We start from the raw sequence: 17,544 nt of genomic DNA, 5'->3' as shown, positions 1-17,544 counted from the left end.
TCAAGTCATTTCCGGAGCCTTCCCTGAGGCCCCGGCTTAGCTAAGTGCATTCCTCTGTGCTCCCAGAGTCTCCTCTGCAAACCTATGATGGGATGTATCACACTGTTTGGTAACCACATGCCTATCTCCCCTCCTTCCACCACTTCCAGAGAGTAAGTTCTCTCAAAGGGCCTTCAGTCCAATGCCTACAATCCCAGCAACTAGCACAAGGTGAAGTGCTGCATAATGAATAAATTAATGACTGGCATTTTTAATGGGACTACCGAGGTCGCTGCTACCAGGAAATGACTCACTGGGCACTGCTGCCCAGGCCCTGTCGTGTGACAAAGCACTTGCTGAACTGGAACATGGTTTTAATTGGAATTGTTTTTAGCACATGTGCTTTTAGGACTCACTGTTCCAGACTTCCTTTCTGACTTTAATTTCATGAACTGTAAAAAATGGAAGCCTTAAAATAGACCCAGAGGTTTCAATGGAGAGTTTCTGTTTGGGGAGATGAAAATGTCTTGGGAACAGGTAGTGGTGATGTACACATCACCACCATGTGGTAGTGCACAACAGTGTGAATATAATTAATGTCAGTGAATTGGACACTTAATGGTTAAAATGGCACATTCTATGTTATAAATATTTTACCACAATCAAAAACAAATTTTGAAGGGGGTGGGGAGAGAGAGAGACAGAGACAGAGACAGCGACAGAGAGAGAGAGAGAGAGAGAGACAGAGAGGGGAAGGGAGGGAGGGAGGGAGGGAAGCGGGGGATAGGGGTGCGGGAGAGAGACTACAAGCCCAGCCTGGCAACAGGAACACACTGCCACACCCACAGCTATGCTTCTATCTTCCCAAACCATGGGAGCCTTTATTTGGGCAACTCCCAGCGTTCTGTAGAGTCAGGGCCACAACAGGCCAGGAGGAAGCCCAGACGAGTGGGTCAATGGCACAGGTAGGACGCTGAAGGAACAGGAAGTCAGCTGGAAACCCCGGGGCCAGATAAGTAGGAGAGAAGCAGCTAACTCCCTCAGGTCTCCTGAACACGCGGCTGCGGCCACAGCTCGGAGCTGTCGGGGGACGTGAGGCTGCAGGTGAGCGCTCACCTGCTCTGGTAGGTGCTGATGGTCACGTGCGTGGAGTGGGCCAGCCCTGAGGGAGTGTCCGCCTGGTGAATGGTCCCTCTGGGAAAGTACAGCAAGTCTCCCGGCTAAGGGAAAAAAAAGGGGGGGGGGGATTAGTAGGGAGGATATCTTCTCGTTCTTCTAGAAAGGCTGTTTCAGTTCTGCATTCCAGAAACCTCTATGTGGTGATTTTAGCAGTGGTCTGCATGCTGTTCTCTGTGATATCCACCAGTCTAGCTCTGCTGTGTCTGTGAACCTGTCACCATGAACCCCAACCCTGGAGAGGCTTCCAGAGCCTGAAGTCACTTTCTTTATTCATAAGCTGAGACCAGATACACCGGAAGCCACCCTAGGATCAAGGTGACAGCCTGTGCCTGGGAAGCCCACTCCCTCCCTCCACACCCTTCTAAGGGGGCAGTGAGGAATAGGAGCTTTAGAACCATACAGAGGCTACACTCACTGGCTGGTGACCCCAGCAAATTACTTAACCTCCCGAGGCCTCAGTTCCTTTATGTGTAAAATGGAAGCAATTGCCCCAAATCCCACAGAATTTTTTTTTTTTTTTTGCAGTACGCGGGCCTCTCATTGTTGTGGCCTCTCCGTCGTGGAGCACAGGCTCCGGACGCGCAGGCTCAGCGGCCATGGCTCACGGGCCCAGCCGCTCCGCGGCACGTGGGATCCTCCTGGACTGGGGCACGAACCCGCGACCCCTGCATCGGCAGGCGGACTCTCAACCACTGCGCCACCAGGGAAGCCCCCACAGAATTATTTTGAGGACTAAAGGAAAAACGTTCTTGGAGCTGCCTTCCCTGGCGGTCCAGTGGTTAAGACTCTGCACTTCCAATGCAGGGGCCGTGGGTTTGATCCCTGGTCGGGGAATTAAGATCCCACATGACGCACGCGCGGCACGGCCAAAAACAAAAAGCTCTTGGAGCAATGCTGGGCAAGTGGCTGTGGCTGTATTATAATTCTTATTTTACCTGCCAGTCCCTGTTAGTCTGTGAGCTCTTCCAAGCAGGGTCCATATCCATCTTGTATACCCAGGGCCTAAACCACCTAAGCATCCAGCACACACCAGGGGCTCAAAAGATGTTTGGAAGAATGGATGAAAAACCCTGTGACCCTTCATTTGAACCTAAACACTACATGTAACTAAAGATCAGTCACTTCTCAGGCAGGTGAGCCTCCTCCACCCTGTCCTATTTCTTTGCCAAGCCACGGAACAGAAATATTTTCCCCAAATCACTGCTGCCCTGGAGCTTCCTCCTCCCTAATCCCATCCAGAAAAAGAACATTCTGTATATAGCAGCTGCCTGAGCAGAGGAGAGGGAATCTTGAGAGTCGCTTATCTGCTCTCTGCAACCCCGCGAAGCCTTCTGTCTCACTGGTTAAGAGCATGGGCCCTGGAGAAAGAGCTCATGAAATATCAGATTAAAAAAAACTTCTTTTTTTAATGTTAAGTACATACATAAGTAATTATATATGTACTCATAAGAGCTATCTTGCCCTGAATAACACCAATCTGACAGGGAAACTAGTACTTCAAGTAAACAAATGCATTACTCAAAATTACAGCTATCATCTGTGAGAGCCTGTGTGCCGGCCCTGTGACTGAGGCCCTCATGTACATATTTCATCCATCCAGCCATTTATGCATCCCACAATTCACCCTTCGCTGCCCACCATCCACACCAGGCACCTGTGCTAGGCACCGGGGGGGGGGGGGGGCAGAGAGCACTGAACAAAACAAAGACCTGCCCTGATGGAGCACATTCCAGAAGAGAAAAACATTTGCGAAGGGAGAAGGTACACTAGACAAAGAAGACATTCTAGTGGGGAAAGAAGGATAAAATAAAGCAGCAAATAAATAATGTCAAGTAATGGCGAATGCAAAGAAGACAAAATAAGCAGAAGGAGGAGGGGAATGATGTTGATGGAAGTGGGGGGGTGGTGGGGTGTGTCTGGGATTAGAGGTGCTATTTTACCCAGGATGGTCCATTAAACCTCACTCTGCTAAGGTGACATTTCAGTAGAGACTTTAGGAAATGAGCAAGCCAGCCATGCAACGACCTGGGGAGAAAGGATTCCAGGCGGAGGAAAGAGCAAGTGCAAAGGTCCTGAGGCTGGAACGTGCCTGGCAGGTTGAGGGGCATCGGTTAGGCCAGTGTGTCAGGAAGGTAGTGAGTGAAGGAGGGAATGATGGGAGGTGAGGTGAGCAGGCAGCAGAGGGGCCAGATTACAGGGCCTTCTAGACCATTTTAAGGACTTCGGCTTTTTTATAATGATAAGACAATTAGCCATTTGACATACCACTGTCCTGTTTCTGTTTATTCTGAAAGAACTAGAAGAGCTAATTTTTTTAACCAAGAAAAAGAATATTTCTGGCTTCAATCCAAAGGCTACATAAACCAGCAGCATAAAGGCCTGAGAAAAGGAGAATTGGGTATAAATGAGTTCCATTTTCATCATTGTCTTTAATTATTCCATTGATATTAATGCCTTTGAAAATATACACAATGGTAATGAATATGGTGGTGTACTAGGATGTTGAAAAAAATTTTAAAGAAATTTTATTATAATTTTCCATTAATTAGATCATTAAAACTTACTGTGCTATCAATTTTCCATTTAAGTGATAAAGCATTGATTATTTTTTTAAAAAAGGACTTTGGCTTTTATTCTGGGTTTAACAGAAAGACAGCAGAGGTCTGGGCAAAGGGTTCATGGGATCACAAAAGGATCATCATGGTTGTTATGTCAGAAAAGTCTGCAAAGGGGACACTAGGTAGCAGGCTTTTGTATAAATCTATGTCCAAGGATTTTGCCCCAAACAAGTAGAAGGGTGACACATTTGCAGGGAGAAGGAGGTTGGGGACAGGGTAGGCCATGGGATTTTGGTTTGGAGAATATTAAATTTGAAGAATCCCACTGATTAAAAACTCAATAGACATACAACTTGAAAATCCCCACAGGACACAACACTGTCTTTCTCCTCCCAGGAGACTCAGGGCTTCTCGTAGTGAGCTGTGACCAGGAATGGGTATGATTAGCGCGCAATGCTCCATCTCCTCCAAGCCCCATGCCCTCTATGACCACCATGAAGCCCGACCTTCTCCGGCAGGGCAAGCAGCCAGATGTCAGTCTGAGTAACTCAGCCCTGGCCTCAGAGACCATGGACAGCTTAGTCTTTGGCTTAGAAATAATCAGCCAAGAGCAGGGTTGGCAAACTATCTCTGTAAAGGGCCAGACGGTAAATATCTGTGGTTTGTGAGCCACATGGTCCCTGTGGCAACTAGCTGACTCTGCCCTAGACAGTACATAAGGAATGAGTGTGGCTATGTTTCCATAAACTTTATATACAAAAACGGGCAGCAGGCCAGATTTTCGGCCTATGGGCCATAGTTTGCTGATTGCTGACAAGAGCATTAAAAAAAATGAAGAAAGATACCTTTATTGTTGTATTTATTCAAGTCCCCTATAACACAGGTCCCCATCCTAAAAAGGGAGATTGTTTCTCCCAGTTATGGCAGGCAGGCAAAGATCTTAAAATCAAGAAAGAGCTACGAGGCCCTGAGTAGGAATTAGATACTAATTATAACTTCAAGACACAAGAAATACAAAAACAATAACCATATGCAAGTCTATCAGTTTGGTTAGAATCTTCGGTATGGTTTAAATTACCTATTTTCTTATTACCACTGAAGGAAATTAAATTTTCAGTTCTGTAGGAAAAGGTATAAAATTGAATTATGCAGCTATTCTTATGCAAGATTTTTTCCTCAACAACCCCAGCTGCTGGGGATTGGCTATGATCCCATCCAGCTAACTGCTCAAAGACACACTTTCTCAGCAGCAAGATGCCAGTGAACCAGCACATGCTCGAGCCACCTGGCTTCCTGGGGAAGGCCTCCTCAAGAGCTTTCGTGATGATTATTCTTCTGGGGACTATATGCAGGGGGAAGGGAGCGCAGAGAGTCTACTGCACAATCAGGAGGAAAAGGGGTCAGACTGGAATTGTACCAACAACAAAAACTACTGGGTCCCTGGCCGTGCTCTGCTCAAGCAGCCTACAACCCAGCGGTGACCACTGGCCATGCCTTCCACTTTTGCTCTAGAGAGGTCAGTGGTTACCGAATTCATAATTCATTCCTGTTACACTTGGATTATATTTGGAGACAGGTGATTTGGAAAATTAACTTAACATTTCCTCAGCTCACTTCCGCAGCTACAAACTACCAAATGTCCTTTTTTTTTTTTTTTTTTTTTTTTTTTGTGGTACGCGGGCCTCTCACTGTTGTGGCCTCTCCCGTTGTGGAGCACAGGCTCCGGACACACAGGCCCAGCGGCCATGGCTCACGGGCCCAGCTGCTCCGCGGTATGTGGGATCTTCCCGGACCGGGGCACGAACCCGTGTCCCCTGCATCGGCAGGCGGATTCTCAACCACTGCGCCACCAGGGAAGCCCCAAATGTCCTTTAAGAAGCCCCCTGTGCTGGCAAGCTGGAATGAGAGCCACTTGCCCTCAGCCTCTTGGGTACATTTGCCGGAGACCATTACACAAACCTCAAACCAAACCTGTCTCAGGAGAGGCACCCACAAAAGCAGGCCCGTACCTTCAGTGTGAACTCGTGTGCCGGCCTCCCGATCCTGTCCTCAGCCTCCAAGCTGTACTCCCGCGCCAGGGGCACCGTCGGGTGGTAGAGGCGCCAGTGTTTCTCTCCCTCCAGCTGCAGGATGAAAACCTACAGAAAGCACAGGACCCCGGAGTGTCAGAGAGCCTCCAGACAACTCATGAGGCAAAGTGCTTCTAGAGTGTTAGCCCTCTCAGGGCTTAGATGAATCACAAATTTCAGATAAAAAAATAAAAATAAAAGATCACAGATACATTTCGCTATACACTTTAAGTTGCCACTACTGGTATTCACTTTTAAAAACAGGTAATCCTGAAGTCTGACACTGGAGGGCTAGTCATTCTTTTCACTTTCATGAAAGCCTCGCTGAGTTCTTTATATCCCAGTATCTATCCCACTATCTCATTCTTTTAAATCTTCCCTCAGACAGCTAAAAGCCCATAACCTCTGACAGAAAAGCCAAGCTTCAGATATTACTGTGTCTAAAATCCTGAATACAATCCTTGGCACATAGAAAAATGTCAAGTTTTTTTATTCTTCATTCAACCAAAGATATTTTAAAGTTTTGTTAGAAATATATATTTTTTAATTTATTTATTTAATTTATTTATTTTTGGCTGCGTTGGGTCTTCACTGCTGCGCACGAGCTTTCTCTAGTTGCAGCGAGCTGGGGCCACTCTTCATTGCAGTGCACGGGCTTATTGCGGTGGTTTCTCTTATTGCAGAGCACAGGCTCTAGGTGCATGGGGTTCAGTAGCTGCAGTACGTGGGCTCAGTAGTTGCGGCACGTGGGCTCAGTAGTTGTGGCTCACGGGCTCTTGAGCGCAGGCTCAGTGGTTGTGGCGCACGGGCTTAGTTGCTCCGCAGCATGTGGGATCTTCCCACACCAGGGCTCGAACCCTTGTCCCCTACATTGGCAGGTGGATTCTTAACCACTGTGCGACCAGGGAAGCCCTATTAGAAATATTTTTTTAAAAAATTTTTTGGAAACTGTATTGATATCAAATTGCTCTCAAAGGAGGGGGGAAAAAGAGGTTTTTTTACTAATAACTCTGTGTTCACACATTGTCTTGGTACAAAAATAAAACTATGAAATACCTAAGCCAAAGAGTTAACTCTTTTTGGCAGCCCCATGAGAATGAAATCAACACTTGTCAAGACGCCAGTGCTTAAGTGAAACCATGACCTTCATTCAAGCTGCCCCAAGATCTTCACAAATGGAAAAAATATATACTTTTGGTAGCTACAGAAAAAGGACAAAAGAAAGCAGATGTAAGAATTACTCAAGACCTCACTTTATTAAAGCCAGTACATTATGAAATTAAAGAAAAAGCCAATCACTCTTTTCTGTAGAAGATTCAAAAAACACCTATTTCGGAGGAATGTGTGGCTCTTTGTATTAGTAAATAAACAATCTCGCCTTTCTGAAGGGGCAGGAAACCAGTTTGATGGGATTAATTTTGGCCCAACATCCCGGTGAGGGAGGTCAAGCTCTGCAGAGCCCGCACAGGAAGAGTGGGCAGAGACCCGGCCCGAGAGCTGAACTGAACCCTGACAACCCACTAACCCGGGCTGGCAGCAACTCATCCTCCCAGAGCCGAGCAGTTTCCTCCCCCCTCACCTCTACGTCATCATAATGGGGCGGCAGGCCCTGAGAACCCGCAGGGGTTATGTACACATTCGAGCCAACCAACGAGCCAAAGTAGCACTCCAGCTTCTCCTGGATCCTCCAAAGCTCATCCTTTAAAAAAAAAAAAAAAAAAAGATGGAGGGGAAAGAGGTGAAAAATACATTAGAAACAAGGAATATGTTCTTATGCGCTCAGCAAGTCTTTATCGTACAGCTACTATGTTCCAGACACCTGGAATTCAACGGTGCCCAAGCCAGCACCTCTGTCCTCAGGACCCTTCCATCCTCGTGCAGAATAGCGCAGAGAAGGCGCAGCAGCAGACGAGACTGGAGAGGCAGGCGGCAGGGAGTCATAGGATATTCAGCAGGACAAGGACAGGATCTAATGCACACTTACAAAAGCTCACTCAGGCTGCGGTGTGGGGAATTGATTGTAGAAAAGCAAGAGAGAGCCATGGGGAGGCTACGAAGGCAGCAGCACAGGCTGGGAGTGACCAGGGTGGTGGGCAAGGGGGAGAGACGTAGAAAAGTCGAGATGCGCTCGGGAAGCAGCACTGACAGGACATGCTGATGGCAGGGGTATGGGAGTGGGGAGAATAAATCAGAGAAACACTCTTGGGTTTTTGACTGAGGCAGTTAGTCAGCTCCTCATCCCGCTGAAATGGGAAAGATGTGCTAAAGAACAAGCTTTCAGCGGGGGAGAAAAGAAAAGCCGTACATCAGAAGTGTTAAGTGTGAGCTGCCAAGACCCCCGTGTGCTGGATGGCTAAGTCTGAAGTTCTGGCAAGAAGAAGAGCTAGGGGTTCATCTGGGAACTGCCTGCACAAAAGGGTACTTAGCGCAATGGGAGCAGAAATGACAACCTAGGAAGGGGGTACAGACAGCAAAGGGGTAAACAGGGTCGAGGAATGCTCCCTTTCTCCGGTCGCTAATCAGCTCTTCAGGGCCTAAGTCGGACTGAGGGGCCTAAAGAGGAGCCACACATCCCTGCAAGGAAGAAACCTGACTGTCCCAAGGCAGGTGAGAGAGGAGAGGCGGCGGTTAGGCCATGTAGGTATCGGCACTTCCTATGCACCAGGCACTGTTTCCAAGTGCTTTACCTACTTCAGTCATACAACCCTCCCCGCCACCCTGTCTCATAAGGTGGGTCCTATCAATATCTTCAGTTTGCCAGTGAGGAAACGGGCACGAGAACACACAGCCAATGAATGACGGAGCCAGGATTCAAATCCATGCAGCCTGGCTCCGGAGCCCACACCTTTAACCATGACTCTATATTGCCCCTCTAAGGAACTACCTTAAAGACACCTACAAAGAACACTGCAGAGCCCCTTCAAGCACATGAATGTACAGTGCCTGCCACACACAAGACATTAAAACATTCAAAGTATTTGCTGAGTAAACCAGTGACCACAGCTTGGGAGTCAATCCCACCACTGCACTGAAAAAAAGACAAAAAAACAAAAATAACTACAGTATTAAAAATGCCAAGTGGGAAAGAATTGGGTCAGCATGAAAAAACCTTTGGGAGACATCTTCAGTATAGACCACTGAGCTTCTCTACTTATACATCTCAGGCAACACAGGAAGAATGATTTTATGGCATCTGAATAGCTCCAGAGAGATAACAGATCTCCCAAGCTGCCTAATTTATACCTGGAAGGGGCCAGCAGGACCTGGCCCTGTAATTACATTTATACAGGAACTGGAACCAGTTTCTCTCTCGCTCTTTCTCTCTCTGATGGCCTGAGAGGTGTCTCAGGACCATATGGGTGACTTTATGGCCCCCAACTCAAGCTTCTGGGTCTGTAATTAAGGAGTACATGTCTCTTTTCTTCTTAAAAGTTACTGAAGGGGTTCCCTCATGGCGCAGTGGTTAAGAATCCGCCTGCCAATGCAGGGGACACGGGTTCGAGCCCTGGTCCGGGAAGATCCCACATGCCGCGGAGCAACTAAGCCCGTGCGCCACACCTACTGAGCCTGCGCTCTAGAGCCTGTGAGCCACAACTACTGAAGCCCGTGCGCCTAGAGCCCGTGCTCCGCAACAAGAGAAATCACCACGACGAGAAGCCTGCGCACCACAGCGAAGAGTAGCGCGCGCTCGCCGCAACTAGAGAAAGCCCGCGCGCAGCAACAAAGACCCAACGCAGCCAAAAATAAAATAAATTTTTTTTAAAAAGTTACTGAAGGGGCTTCCCTGGTGGCGCAGTGGTTGGGAGTCCGCCTGCCTGTGCAGGGGACACGGGTTCGTGCCCCGGTCCGGGGGGATCCCACATGCCGCGGAGTGGCTGGGCCCGTGAGCCATGGCCGCTGAGCCTGTGCGTCCGGAGCCTGTACTCCGCGCAGCGGGAGAGGCCACAACAGTGAGAGGCCCGCGTACCACAAAAAAAAAAAAAAAAAAAAAAAAGTTACTGAAAACCCCATCATTTGTACAATTTTTCTATCTCTCCTGGAAATAGAACCTTTAGCTTCTCAGTCTGCCCAGTGTGGCCCAGTAGAAAGGGATCTGGAGTCAAATCACCACCGACCAAGTTGTAGGTACAAGTCAGCTTCTTTATTTGCAAAGGAAGACTCCCACCCTAAGACTGTGGGAAACAGCATGTTTATCTCAAAGCCTATTTACATTGCAAAGCAGCGTACAACTGTTGCGGCTTCACCAGCGCTGACTTTGGCACACACAAGGCTCCTGAAATCTGTCTCCTTTGACTCATGACTCCCAACTATGTCTGGAGATGCCAAGGAGGACCCCAGAACAATGGGAAAGGGAAAGGGGAGGCTCCTCCTGTCTCCACTGACCTACCTGCAGACTCAGCTGAACACAACAGCTAAGACCAGAAGCCCACACTCACACCTAAAGGTGAAAGCAAACATGCCAAAAGCCCTACCACATTTCAATTAATATCTTTAGAAATATGGTTAGGAAAATGCTTTAATCTTGGAATCAGAAGTCCTTACTTAGTAGCTATGGAAAAGACACATCTGTGAACTCGTTTTTTCCACGTAAAATGGAGACCACAGTGATTGCCCCGATTATTTCAAATGTCTGTTGGAGGGTTCAAAAGTGAACACATGTAAATATCTGGTAAACTCATCTGGACTCTTGATACACGGTCTACCCAAAGCAGATGGGGAACAACCCACCACTCTCTGGTTACCTCCTTACTCATTTCCAGACAAACTAGAATAATAAACTGTGCACACTGTGTGACCTGATAAAGAAAGGGCTGACTGTTCACTCTGCTAGTCTCTCAATCTGGCCAATGAGGAACTGCCTCTATACTTTCTCTATCCTGGTATCGACATATCCATCAGTAAACACACACACACACACACACACACACACACACACACACACACACACACACACACAAAACACTAAATCTGGTCATAATATAATACTTGGAACCCAGCATCTAGTGTAAGAGGGTGAGCTCCTGAGGCTTAATAGATTTCTCAAGTCCTGGTGGTGGAAAAAACAAAGCAAAACAGGATGCATCCTAGTCAAGCCTGGGGGCTGAGTTGAGATGGGAAAGTTCATCCTTCCTGCTTTAATAAACATGGCTAGAGAGCTGAGTCAACAGGGCAAAGGAAACACAGTTTTGGCCACTTGAAATTGGGGAAGAGGAACATGCAGCACTTAAGCAGATGAGCAGAGAAGAGCCCAAGATGATTCTAAAGCACAAAAATGACAGCCACAGAGGACACCACACATATGCCAAACAATAACTTTCTGCTGGTCTGTGGACAAATTACATGTAATCAACATCAGTGATCTTTTCTATTCATAGTTCTTAGGTGTCTAAAAACCACTCTTTTAAAAAAAAGTGCTACTTCTAGCTAAGTAGAGAGTCAAGGACAAGCTCAGAGGGAAGTACCTCGGTGTCCATATTTTCTGAATACACATCATGACTTGGTCTGCAAGTGATTTATAAATTATTTTTGGGTGCTAGGGACAAAAGGCTGGCATTCCAAGGACATTTCAACTGCTCATGATTGCCTCACTCCTTTGGAATGAGTACTTGTACTGAAAAGTCTAAGAGTACTTGTACTTTATCCAGAGTACAAATAGGTTCAGGATCCTGTAGACAAGAAAGGGAAAGGCATTCAACAGATGAGGGAGGCTTAATGGATCTAACAGGGCAACTCGAATTCATTTGTGAGAAGCATTACTGGTAATTGATGACAAAGTCCTAGGAGCCATCACACAGCCAGAAGGCACCCCCTCAGTGTGGAACTTCACGCGCTGCTCTCCTCCTCCTCCTCCTCCTCTTCCTCCTCCTCCTCCTCCTCCTCCTCCCAAGCTGACATTTTGATTCAGCCATGGGTCACAGAAGGGCATTTCTGAATGGGGATAAACTTTATCTAAAACTCAGAATGGGCCCTCAATTGTTCTGGGCCACCTGTCACATAAAGATCTCATGCCTCTAAGAGCAGATTAGCTCAGCCTAAGTCTACATTTTATAAACACAGAAACTGAGCACAGAGGAGGCAATTTCTCAAATGTCAACCACTGGCGCAGAATAAATAAAAGGTTAGCCAGTCTTCCCGACTTGCAAATCCAACCTACCCTCTACCTGCGAATGCCCCCCAGCAGCAGTTCCAGGACTCTGCCCGTCAGTGCCAGACAGGCTGCTGTTAATAAGGGTGAAGTCTCTTTCTTAAACGTGCATCTGGTATGTGGTCTGGTCACTGCTCAGAAGCCTCTGCTTAGGTAGATGTAGGCAGTAGAGGGAGGCAACTTCAAGGAAAAAATGATCACCTTGACACTATCGTGCCTTAAGTTACAGTGAAGGGACAAGCCAAACAGAAGTGTCTACCATGTGTCAAAACATAAACCAGCCCACAGAAACGCTCCTGGAGATGTAACGTCACTTTAACAAACTTTATAAACCTGAAGTATAATTTAGTTTTTGCACCTCACCATGTCCAGCCTGAGTTGTTGCAGATTCTAACAGTTCAGCCAAAAGGGAACATAAAGTCACTGAAGTTGTAATGCATTTGAAGACCAAACAGGTGCTACCTCTTCTCAAACTGGCAGCAGCCTAATCATCATCACAACAGATTTACCCCTGAGCTGATCTGTGGCCAAATGTTAGCAACTTTAATACACACCAGGATTCGGCACTGGGGAGAACCTGTTACCTTAAATCTCTGAGGTTGGTGAAACTGAATTGTTGCCCTTTTCTGATCAAAATCTTTTCTCAGCTGAAGAAAGTGCACTTTGCCATCTTTATTTAAAACCTTCTTCTTCCCATTGACACACCGGCAGACATTTACGTCTCTTCCATAGTACATACCCCGGCTGCACAGACTCTTCAGATCTGAGAGCCTGAACAGGGACTGGTAATATGTGGCCAGCATAGGGTCATCTCTCTGGATAAGAAGGGGCTTCTGCTCCCAGAATTCCTTGAAAAAAGTCTCTGTCTTGATGGGCGAGATTAAACTTTCAAAGAGGCCACTGGGACTGTCAAGGTTCAAAGGGGAAGGCCCACCAGCTGCCTCCACCTTCACCTGCTTACAGGGAACAGGCCCCTCTTCCTTCCCATCCCCTGCAGGCTTCACTTTCTTTGGCATCGTTGTCTTCAAGAAAAGGCAGTGAGGAAACGCAAACCTGCCAAAAAGAAGAAAGCACTCGTGTTTAGGCGTCCCAGTGCCAGTGTCAGAGGATCTCATACACACAACTTGCATGACTATTAGGTCTTTGTGCGACCTCTTCCTAAGCCAAGGCCATTTCTACCAGAATAAGATACAGCCTGAAGCCAACACCATTTCTTCCAAGATATGATTCAGCCTCAAACACTATGCAGATCACACATTCACAGAAAGGAAGGCATGTTTTACTTGTACACAAGCACTAAGTCATGGAATTCATTACTTATCGGAAGGTATAATTATCCCAAATTAAATGATTCAACTATCTCAGCAGTTCCTAGTCACAATTTTAGCCTGTGGCCATTGACCCAGCAAAGTCGAAATCTTAAAGTTGCCTTTAATCAGCACCAGATCCCAAATCTAATTAGATGCACTCTGAGTTATAAATGCTTGACTCAAGAACCACCAAGAGCTGCCCACGGCCAGGTGCTCCTCACCGAAGCACTACCCCCAGCTGCTGTCCTGGAGGCCACCTGGGCCAGAGGTGCCACCTGATGGCTGGGGCAAGAAGCTGCCTGCTCCCAGGTCCTTAGGCACCTGAATTGCCTCACTTCCAAACCTCAGCTTATTCCTAAAAATTGCCACTTTATCAGAAAAATTAAAATAAAGCAGAAAACTAATTGGGGGCTGAAAGTGAAGGGTAAAGATAATTATATCTCAAGGCTTTTTAAAGCTCTACCTTTTTAACTAAAATAAGACATAACAAAATGGCAACATCATTAACTTCTAACAAAGCTCTCCTCCCTCCAGCCTTCATGTGCACACATATCCCCTGGGCGCCTAGGGCTCAGGTGGGACTTGAGATTCTGCATGTCTAACAAGCTCGCAGGTAGTGACGCTACTGCTGGGTCACAGACCACACTTGAGTAGCAAGAGAATCGACTCCCCTGAGTATCGCCAAAGGTCTCTCAGAACTGCCTCAAACCACAACTGTCGTCACGTTTACAATGCACGTTTGTCCTGCATCTGGAGTTCAAGAATGTATGAATTTAAATTATATGAATTTCCTGAAACTGCAAAATGCTATTTTAAAGTCAATTATTTTTCTGGGAAAGGGGGTAGGTCCATTGCTTTTACCAGATTTTTAAAACAGTCCCCATCCCCAAAAAAGGTTAAGAACCACTGTGCTTATAAAAACCAATTTTTCCCAGAGACCAGTAACTTATTTATAAATGTTATGCTTTTCTATTTTGTTGGGTTATCAGAATTGCAAGCACACTGTTTTCTGCTCTTTTGTTATTATAACTAAGCTGTATTTCAGCTACACTATGGAATGGGTAGAATTAATGGTCTGGCCTGGGAAGTAGGCACCTGAACAATGTGTTACACATTGCAACAACAAACTTACAAATTTATAATTGATAAATTCAGAATAAACCTAGAAAATAAATTTAGAATTAATCCCTCTGTCTAGTGTATCCAGCCCATTAGTCATTTAGTGGCCATCTTGGTGATCAGATTGACTGTCCTAGTTTCACAAAGCTTGTGTTCCAGTGACCCTTATTTTACTTGATAATGATGGCCCCAAAGTTCAAAAGTAATGATGCTGGCAATTCGGATATTCTCTTACTGTGCCTAATTTATAAATTAAACTTTGTTATAGCTATTTGTGAATAGGGAAAAAGCACAGTATATACAGACTTCAGTACCATCCACGATTTCAGGCATCCACTGAGTGTCTTGGGACATTGTCAGCCGTGGATAAGGGGGCGCTACTTTTTAAAACTCTCTAGTGGCCTCATTTTAGCTTCTAAATACTGTAACCACAAATAGCTCAGTTCCTTCAAAAGGTCCAGTGCTTTTGACAGGAAACACAGGACCATGGTAGGAAACTAATACAAATTGATACTAAAAGCTTGCATTGAAAGGGTAAGGGCTTAAGCTTTTTTCTTAAACTTTAGGGAAAAAAACTTGAATGTCTTAGGATATATTATCAACGAGACATATTTTCTGAAAATGCTTCTTATTCCTTTTAAGTTAAACAGACAAGCGTGCTTTCTCAACTGAAGAATCAACGCTTCAGTGAGACAAAGTACTGCTAGTACTTGGAGCCCAGAAGTGATGTAGAAATACAAGAGATACGAAAACAGATTCAGTAGACAGCATTGCTTGTGCAGAAAAGAGCTACCTGCTATCCTTTGAGAGGTTCAGCATGTGGTGGATGTCAGGTCTGGGAACTTAGATTTCAGATGTGTTCCCATCACCATTAACTGAAAAGAGGGACTCACTGTGTCTAAGCTGTTTGGACAAACAATGCAGGTTATACTGAACACCCGCATTCCTTCTGGGTCTCTGGAATTTTGATACATGCCAGCCAGAAGGTCCTACATTATGAGCGCCCAGTAAAAACCCTGGGCATTGAGTGTCTAATGAGCTTCCCTGGTTGGCAGCATTTCACACATGTTGTCACAACTAGCTGCTGCAGCAATGAAGCACTTGGTCTCCATCTGCTGTAATAAATCAGCTGTGAGTCCTAGCAAATCACTAACCCCGGGGATGGTGTTGGGGACCCGGGATACGATGCTCACATTTAATTGTTAAAAACTGTTAGGTTGCCTCAGAAGGTTTGCATAATTAAAGGTGTTCATTAATGGAAAAGTAATTTCATATTCAGCTACACATTTCTTATCCCTCCCAATTGGTCAGTTTAAAATTTATTTAAGGGATGGGAGCAGCAGGAAGGTGCAAACAAAAGGCTTGTTTTCCTTAAGCACAGTATATGAATACAGTATAAGCATATTCACCAGGAAGTGTGGTGAAACAAAGTGTGCAAAATACTGAAGCCAAAACTAAAATCACTTGAAGCATATTTCCCATCTACAATCAGTAACAAAATAAATCCCAACAGTGCATAACGAATGCTTTTGTTAGACTATGAATTTCACTACTTTTACTGCCAAAAGTTACATCATTTATTGTTTCTATGTGTTCATTTCGAAATGATCTGAGGATCAGTTCATTGGAACCCAGCTTAGAGGTTATTAGGCAAACATACGACTTCTCTGATTCTCACACTGCCCATACTGTAAGACAACCATTCTTTTTAACAGCTTTTGGGAGGTTGAGAGAACAGATGACATACTCCACCACATTAAACTTACAAAATAGTAAGCTGCATCACAATTTCAGAAACATTAAAAAGTAAAAAAAAAAAAAAAAAAAAAAAGTGTGTTTTGTAATGTAAGAAATATAGGAACTAAACAAGAGAATGCTTTGTCTGGAAAAGTACAGCCAACACTAGCCTGCCTCTGAATCTCACAGACCACCCAAACAGAAGTTAGAGTAAGTATTTTCATAAGCTACAGGGGGAAAAAAAAAAAAAAAAAAAGCAAGCGTTTAAAAAGCAACTGTTTCCAACTTAAGTTGACCATTCAAATGTAAAAAGATTAAGTTAAAAGATTCAAGGTTCATATTTTACTAACTGCCCACAGATGAAAACCAGCAACTAATCTAAACAACTTTGAAGGATTAAACTCCACAAGAAAATCAATAGTGATACCCATTCTACAGGCAACAAATACAAAGCCGTTATATTTTTAAGTGTCCTAACTTTCTTTTCTATGGTAATATTCACTGACCAGAAGTCTTAACACAGGACAACTATCTGCACATTTTCAGAGCCTAGCACAGACCAGGGCAAATAGGAGGTCCTCAATAAACATCTGCTGAATTTTTTTTCCCTTTTTCATCTTTTGTATACAATTTTAGAGAAAAAAATCTCAAAAGCCTTACACAAAACAGAGTTAAGGGAAAACAGATGGTTTGTTCAGTGGGTATTATTCTTCTGATGGCAGCTGTTGAGTATTCAACAGTACGGTCAGAGCTTTTCTGAAAGGCACCTTAGCCATCACAGGTCATTACCAACCAGGAGAGGGAGGTGTGTCTTTATAATCTCCAGAGGTGTGTTTTACAAAGTGTAGTCAAATCACCAGGAAAGCTTGTTAGTATGCAAATTTCTGGGCCCCATATCAAGCCTACTGGACTAGCACTTCTGGTAGCTGACCCCAGAAATCTGCAGTAACACAACTTTTAAAAAGTTTAAAAAGAAAAGTAACATAGTTCTCCGCAGGAGAATTTTAGATCCAGTAACACAGAGGAGGATCATTGGCAAACTCAGCCCAGTTAAACACACACAAACTGACAGAAACGATATATTGCCTGTAACAAGGTTGCCTAGGCTGACTTAAAACACTTCCTTTGGGTCCTCATTGATGTTTATCAGTTCAGAGAGAGAAAAGTAATTCTCCTGTTGACCTAAAGCTGTGATTGGCACTTATCTTTTTAATTCTATTTTAGAAATAATGGATTGAACCTCATTAATGTATTTTAGTAACCCTGAGGTTACAAAGGATGAGGGCAGAGAGGCAAAACTATCCAAGTGATGGTGTTAGAAGCTGGATAAATCAGGCTTTTCCACTTAAAGATGAGCCCAGTGAAATCAAAGGCCTGGCGCCTAATTTACAGCTGACTATTGGAGTAATCAGAGCCTGCGATTCCCAAGCCAATACTTCCTGAAAACA

The 17,544-nt window shown here is 45.1% G+C and overlaps 1 protein-coding gene across 10 annotated transcripts in view; it reads right to left on the bottom strand.

Annotated features, from left to right (window-relative positions):
- The window catches only part of RIOX2 (ribosomal oxygenase 2), a 43,324-nt gene that overhangs the window by 8,350 nt on the left and 17,430 nt on the right, over window positions 1-17,544 (bottom strand). For 6 of the 10 annotated variants that reach the window (XM_067034863.1, XM_059065707.2, XM_067034864.1 and 3 more), the window contains exons 2-5: window positions 12,515-12,983; window positions 7,365-7,484; window positions 5,726-5,854; window positions 1,096-1,199 (exon numbers count right to left, since the gene is read on the bottom strand). In XM_067034863.1, the coding sequence (XP_066890964.1) occupies window positions 1,096-1,199; window positions 5,726-5,854; window positions 7,365-7,484; window positions 12,515-12,946 (785 nt within the window). In that variant the 5' untranslated portion in view covers window positions 12,947-12,983. The remainder of the gene's footprint in view (window positions 1-1,095; window positions 1,200-5,725; window positions 5,855-7,364; window positions 7,485-12,514; window positions 12,984-17,544) is intronic. The other 4 variants (XM_067034867.1, XM_067034866.1, XM_059065711.2 and 1 more) reach the window with 1 other exon arrangement.

The sequence above is a fragment of the Kogia breviceps genome, chromosome 5 (genome assembly GCF_026419965.1).
Source record: "Kogia breviceps isolate mKogBre1 chromosome 5, mKogBre1 haplotype 1, whole genome shotgun sequence".
Taxonomy (NCBI): domain Eukaryota; kingdom Metazoa; phylum Chordata; class Mammalia; order Artiodactyla; family Physeteridae; genus Kogia; species Kogia breviceps.
The sequence above is the reverse complement of the archived record's forward strand: the minus strand, read 5'-3'. Positions and strand labels throughout refer to the sequence as shown.